This window comes from Gorilla gorilla, chromosome X (genome assembly GCF_029281585.2).
Source record: "Gorilla gorilla gorilla isolate KB3781 chromosome X, NHGRI_mGorGor1-v2.1_pri, whole genome shotgun sequence".
Classification (NCBI taxonomy): Eukaryota; Metazoa; Chordata; class Mammalia; order Primates; family Hominidae; genus Gorilla; species Gorilla gorilla.
This window is the reverse complement of record NC_073247.2, coordinates 20,412,006-20,419,224: the sequence shown is the minus strand read 5'-3', so window position 1 is coordinate 20,419,224 and position 7,219 is coordinate 20,412,006. Positions and strand designations below refer to the sequence as shown.

At 47.2% G+C, this 7,219-nt stretch overlaps 1 protein-coding gene across 6 annotated transcripts in view; it reads right to left on the bottom strand.

Annotated features, from left to right (window-relative positions):
- Positions 1-5,076: 5,076 nt before the first annotated feature.
- SHROOM2 (shroom family member 2) overlaps positions 5,077-7,219 on the bottom strand; it is a 161,073-nt gene continuing 158,930 nt past the window's right edge. For all 6 annotated transcript variants that reach the window (XM_031005994.3, XM_055377015.2, XM_055377016.2 and 3 more), the window contains one exon: positions 5,077-6,755. In XM_031005994.3, coding sequence (XP_030861854.2) covers positions 6,489-6,755 — 267 coding nt within the window. In that variant the 3' untranslated portion in view covers positions 5,077-6,488. The remainder of the gene's footprint in view (positions 6,756-7,219) is intronic.

The window sequence follows — 7,219 nt, the reverse complement described above, 5'->3', positions numbered from 1 at the left end:
ATGGGGAAAATCCATCCAAGGCATTTCAGAGACCTTCACGGCAGCCCCTCCCATTATTGGCCCAGGGACCTAGGAGGGAAAAATGGTTTTGTGGGCCAGGCCCAGGGCTCCTGCTGCCCTACATATTCTCAGGACACTGCTCCCTGTGTCCCAGCTGCTCTAGCTCCAGCGTTGGCTAAAAGGGCCCCAGATATGTCTCAGGCCGCTGCTCCAGAGGGTGGTAGCCATAAGCCTTGACAGCTTCCATGTGGTGTTAAGCCTGCAGGTGTGCAGTGGGCAAGAGTTGAGGCTTGGGAGCTGCTGCCTAGATTTCAGGGGATGTATGGAAAGGCCTGGAAATCGAGGCAGAAGTCTGCTGCAGGGGCAGAGCCCTCATGGAGAACCTCTGCTAGGGTAGTGCACAGGGAAAATGTAGGGTTGGAGCCCCCCAACAGAGTCCCCAGTGGGGCACTGCCTAGTGGAGCTGTGAAGAAGGCCACTGTCCTCCAGACCCCAGAATGGTAGATCCACTGGCAGCTTGCACCATGCACCTAGAAACGCCACGGGCACTCAACGCCAGCCCTTGAGAGCAGCCATGAGAGTTGAGCCCTGCAGAGCCACAGGGGCAGAGCTACCCAAGGCCTTGGGAACCCACCTCTTGCATCACTATGGCATGGATGTGAGACATGGAGTCAAAGGAGATTATTTTGGAGCTTTAAGATTTAATGACTGCCCTGTTGGGTTTCAGACTTGCATGGGGCCTGTAGCCCCTTTGTTTTGGCAGATTTCTTCATTTTGGATTGGGATTATTTATCCAATACCTGTACCCCCACTGAATGTTGGAGGTAACTTGTTTTTTATTTTACAGGCTCATTGGTGGAAGGGACTTGCCTTCTCTCAGATGAGACTCTGGACTGTGGACTTTAGAATTAATGCTGGAATGAGTTAACACTGGGGAACTGTTGAGAAGGGACGATTGTACTTTGCATTGTGAGAAGGACATGATTTGGGAGGGACCAGGGGCAGAATGATATGGTTTGGATTTGTGTCACTGCCCAATTCTCATGTTGAATTGTAACCCCCAGTGTTGGAGGAGGGGCCTGGTGGGAGGTGACTCAATCATGGGAATGGATTTCCTTCTTGCTGTTGTCATGATAGTTCTCATGAGATCTGGTTGTTTAAAAGTGTGTAGCACCTCCCCCTTCTCTCTCTCCCTCCTGCTCCAACCTAGTGAGACGGGACTCCTTCTTCACCTTCTGCTATAACTGTAAGTTTCCTGAGGCCTCCCCAGCCATGCTTCCCGTACAGCCTGTGGAACTGTGAGCCAATTAAACCTCTTTTCTTTATGGATTACCCAGTCTCAGGTAGTTTTTTGCAGCAATGCAAGAACAAACAAATATACCATATTATAATTTTCTGGTAAACAGAGAAAGAATATTAATAACTATATCTGTATGAATACATCAACAAGAGAATAAGTGAACTATATGCCCAGGAAATGGCTTTTGCATCTTTTCTGTGAACACCTAAGAGCAGACAGATCATCTGGAAGGCTCTTAGGAAGGCTGTGTTGGGTGAGATGCCTATTTTCTCCCAGTGTGTGATTAAGAACATTTTCAAACAGCAAAGTTGAAAGGATTTTACAGTAAACACCTGTATACTCACCACCAACTTTCTGCCATTAGTGTTTTACTGTGCCTATCACATATCAATACACTTATTCATCTCTCCCCACCCATTCACCCATCTTATTTTTTACGCATTTCAAAGCAAATTGCAGACATCAGTATATTCCTCCCTAAACACATCAGCCCACATAGCATGGAGTGCAGTTCAATATTTATTTTTTCCTTCTCTCGTAAAATGCACAAATCTTAAGTACATGATGGCTGGATTCTGACAAAAGCCAACACCTGTGTAACCCATGCCCCTATCCATTTGCAGAACATGAACTTCACCCCAAGTACCCTGTGCACCCCCACCCCCCCACCTCTGGAGACAACTATGACTTTGATATTTTCTACCACAGACAATTTGGCCCATTCTAGAACTTCACATAAACGAAGTCTTGCAGCAGGCACTCTTCTTACCTCAGCCGTCTCCCACTTGGCACAGTGTTTCTTAGATGCATCCTTGTATTTTGTGTGTTTCAGTAATTCATGCCTTTGTATTTCTGAGCAGTATTCTATTGTACATAGTAGACTATCATTATTTATTCTCCTACTGATGAACATCGGAGCTGTTTCCACTTTTTGACTATTAGAAAACATTAGAACGAATCACAGAACCTGCTCTAATTTACAGCCCAAAGTTTAACAAGAGATTAAACATACAAATTAAGAAATGACCATCATAAGGCCAGGCGCAGTGGTTCACGCCTGTAATCCCAGTACTTTGGAAGGTCAAGGTGGGTGGATCACTTGAGGTCAGGAGTTCAAGACCAGCCTGGCCAACATGGTGAAACCCCATCTCTATTAAAAATACAAAAATTAGCTGAGCATAATGGTGGGCACTTGTAATCCCAGCTACTTGGGAGACTGAGGCACAAGAATCGCTTGAACCAGGGAGGTGAAGGTTGCAGTAAGCTGAGATCACGCCACCGTACTCCAGCCCGGGCGACAGAGCGAGACTCCATCTCCAAAAAAAAAAAAAAAATCTGACAATCATAGACAGAAAGGGAGTTTAAACAAACACAAGAAAACACATATAAACCCATCCCTGGGCTTCAGTGACTTATACCTGTAATCCCAGCACTTTGGGAGGCCAAGACAGGAGCATGGCTTGAGGCCAGGGGTTTGAGGCCAGCCTGGGGAACATAGCAAGATGCTGTCTCTGCAAAAATAAAAAATTAGCCAGATGTGGTAGAGAGTGTGCCTATAGTCCCAGCTACTTGGGAGGCTGAGGTGGGAGGATCACCTGAGCCCTGGAGTTGGAGGCTGCAGTGAGTCATGATCGCACCACAGCACTCCAGCCTGGGTGACAGACAGAGAAAGGCTGCGTCTTTTTTTCCAAGTGTTTTCCCATAACCCTGACTGCCTAACCTTCAGGTCTCACAAATCTGCTCCCTAGCAGAAACACTTCTAATCCTACCAAATAAAAGAAATCAACCGTTATCTATCTCTCGGGTGGTTCTGGCGGGCGGATCTATTCTGACTACAGGGACAGTGTTTCCTCCAGGTGCACAACAGGATAAGAGCCGTATTCACAGCTTATGCAGCCGTGCTGTGAACCAAGCATGGCGTCTAAGCACACCAACATTTATCAACTCACCTGACCTTACAGCAGCCCATCTCCAATTACGAGAGAGGAGCTGGGGCTCACAGAGGCTGGGTTACTTGCTGTGGCCACACAACTAGAAGTGACAGAGGTGGCTTTGCTCCAGGCAACTTGACTCCGTGGTGCCAGCCACTTTGGTGCCACTCCATTATCAGTAGACATGAAGAGGCAGGCGAGATGGAGCCCATGGACAGCCCCAGTTCTTCATCCCTCCCTGTGTCCACACTCTGCCATGTGAATTTATGGTTCCTCCACTAAAAGGTGGAGCCTGTTCCACACCCTTTGGTGCCGGGGTTAGCCAGGAGATGTGCTTTGCCAGAAGAAGGTTAGCAGGTATGACAGGACAAAGCCAGGAGAAGCCCCTTTGTGACAGGGTGTGTTGTCTTGTGCCCCTGCCATGAACACATCCAGCCACACGGCTGGTCCCATGAGGAAGAGGAGAGGCACACAGCACAGAGCCCAGCCCGAATTAGCTCATCTACAAATTCATGAGCTAAGTCAATACTTTGTTGCACAGATTATTGCTGACATTTTATAGTTACACAGCATTACTGGGGCACCAGCTAAGTGATGCGACCTGGTCCCTGTTTCCTCACTACAAACCGACTAGTGTAAATAAATTACACACATATAATCAATCCCACGGTTTACTCAGATGGCTTAAGAATCTGACATATGGTGAGGACATTCTTTTTTTACAGAAGCTGTAAAGTAGGTAAATCAAAGACATGCTCCATTCACTTGAAGAGACACTATTTATTTTGTTACAGTCAAGCAGGATGATCTGTTGATAGGTGAGTGGTAAGTGTCGAGCATGAAATCTACACACATTTGCTGTGGTGGACTGAAGGACACAAGCCATAGGCCACCCCCCATAGGCAGAGCCCTCCACAGCCACGCTACAAGAGGGCGAAGGAGCAGCTGCCACCCAAGAACACCAGGGCCAACCATTAGCACCAGATTGATTTTCTATGAATAATACAACTAGATACAGAGTTATGGATGTTGACTCACTAGAATCTTCGGGTCCCCACTAACCAGACGTTTCAGAGGCAAACAGGGGAACTGACAGGACAGCTGGCTCTATGTGCTTTGCTACAAGGATACTCGAGCACTATGTATTGCTGTGTAGAAGAGAAAGTCCTAAAAAGACATCAAAAGGCTGAGTACAGACACAAATTGGATTATTCACATTTTACACACATATCATCAAAATGACCACAATACTGTATTTGAGGGCAAAGAATAACAAGTAAAAGCTCTGCCAAACAAAATACTCTGAAATTCCTTGGGTCGTCTCCCCGAGGGAGAAAGATGGGGGTAAGTGCACAGCCAGCTTCACCTTTTCAGACTGACCAGCATTCACAGCAAGTGACTACCAGCTGGAGGGGAGGAGGAAGCTTCGCTGGCAGAAAAGGGATTTTTCAAGTTAGCAAGAGCTTAATTTAACAGGAATACACACTTTTGGAAAGACATTTATCCTTTTGGCATTGGTAGGCTGCCAAAAAGGCGGTTTATTGCCTGCATCATTGAGCTTGCCAGTTTGGACTTGGCTCTATAGAGAATGCATTACCGTCAACACGGCCCCTCTGGCTCAGGAAGTGTGGATTCTAGTCTTTTAAGACATCTGTGTGTGTGCGTCTGTGCACGCGCACGCGTCTGCTTTGGTAAGGCTGTGGTCACTGCTGCTGACAAAATGAAATCTCCATTCCACTGGAAAACTTCTTTTATGGGAATAAGGGGAAGTCAGGGTTAAAATGATCCGTTGATCCAACAAATGCCCTAATACGACCTAAACACGAAGTCACCCAAGGGATTCACTCACCATTAACATGCATTTAATTAAACATTTTTTGAAGAAATACACTGAATCTACAATTATTAGATAAAAATAAGTAAGTTATAAATTATAACCAAGCCATCGGTGGCTGAACGTCTTTTCGTGTGCTTGTTTGCCACGCGTGTATGCTCTTTGGTGAAGTGTCTATTCAAGTCTTTTGCCTGCTTTTCACTTGGGCTGTTTGTTGTCTTACTATCCGGTTTGAGAGTTCTTTGTACATCCTGGACACAAACCTTTTGTCACATACACGATTTGCAAATATTTTCTCCCAGTCTGTGACTTGTCAGTTGGGAACTGACAGCATGACAGTGTTTTCTTTTAACAAACCAGGCTCTCTTTAGAATCCTGCCATTTCAATCAAGGAAATGGGCATAGAATCTTTAAACTTCATGGCAGAAAAAGATCCAGCTCAGGAGTTGTGTAGTCCACGGGACCTCTGAAGAGTCCCCGTACATGGAATGTGGCCCTCATGCCATGCTAAACGATTTAAGGAGGAAACAATGGAAAAGTAGCCAATTATCATGGACAATCATATGCATACAAAGACATGGGGGGAAAGTAACTGAAAACATCTTCTGTTGGTCTTGAGAAACAGCTAACAAGTACATTACCACTGGACACGCTCTTAACCAAAACATTTTACTTTGCAGAACAACTGTGATGTTAGGTGAGAAGGACTAAAGCTATTTGCCTGCTTGGTGCGTGACTGTGTTTTTTAAAGCATGCACGTTATTTCTTTAAGTGGCAATTTAATCTGAGAATGAGTGAACCCAACCACACAGGTTGTTCCTTTCACAGTTGGTTTTTAACCATTAGGAAACTATTCACCTTTCCAAAAAGTTAATAAATTATCATCATCATGATGATGATTTCTCCTGGGTCAGAGAACATCATTAGGTAACAGAGACAAATGCTCACACTGTTGAACGAGCAGGGACAAAACCTGGCAGCCCATGCCTGGATGAATCACAAGAGAAGATGAGCACCAGGGTCCCCCTCTCATGCATGTCATGACGCGCTGGCTGCTGTCCAAGCAGTTGGCTCAGCATCTGAAGACGGGAGGAACAACGGGTTTCCCACTGACAGTGACCACTTGGCATGCACCACAGGCCCAGCCCACAGCCCATGCAGTGGAAACTCACATCCAGCAGAGCCTGGTGTCAGGTGTAGTTATGTGTAAAGGAAAATGGCTCTCAGCAATCAAAAGGGAAACTAAAAAATTAAATAAATCATCCCACACAAACACAAAAGTTATTGCTTTTATAACAGCCTCTTTGCTATGGGAGAAGTCTCTTTCCAGGGCATGAACACAGGTGGGGTCTTCGCAAGTATCCTTGGGAACGGAGCTGGAGCTCGGAGGCCCCGTGCCCCTCCTCCACCGGGGACTGGTCTCTTATTTGCCCCTTTCGGGCTGAAGGCTGTCGAATAAGCACTTCAGCTGCTCTTCACCAAGGTGGATTTTATCTTCCAGCTCCCGCTGCTCGATGATGAGGGCCGACTTCATCTTCACGAAGTGCTCATAGTCCGCGAGGCTCTCCTCGCTCAGATAGTTGGCCAAAATGTCAAAGACGATGTGCTCGCGGCGGTCCAGGTTCTCCTTGAGCTCCTTGGCGTCCTCGTGCTGCTGGATCAGGACTCTCTGCTTCTCAAGCAGTGATTGCTGTTGACAGACAAACAAGCCTGTTGAGGACCAGGATGAAAGCCGGGGCACTGGCCAACCCTTGAAGACACTGGCAACTTGTGGGCTGGTCCCACAACTTATCGATGGAAACCCTGATGCCACCAGAGATCCGATGGGGTCCACACAGACAAACCCAGGGCCCAGGGCCTGGGGGCATGTGTCTCATGGTTGCAGCGGGCCAGCCTGAGGGGCCCAGAGGCCGCCCACAGGCCTCTCTGGGTTTCCTCTTGCTGTCTGAGCCTGACTCTCTCCCACCTGCCTTGAATGGTGAGCAGAAGAGTCACCAAGGGACTCACAATGACACAATTCTGAGATGCTGCAAAGGGCAAAGGACTGCGGGGCCCTCTTGGTGTCAAGGTCCGCTCCATGGGAACACCGTGGGACAGCTGGCCACATGGGAGGACTTGAGAGGAATTCAGGGCAGGCTTGCTAAATGCTCCTGG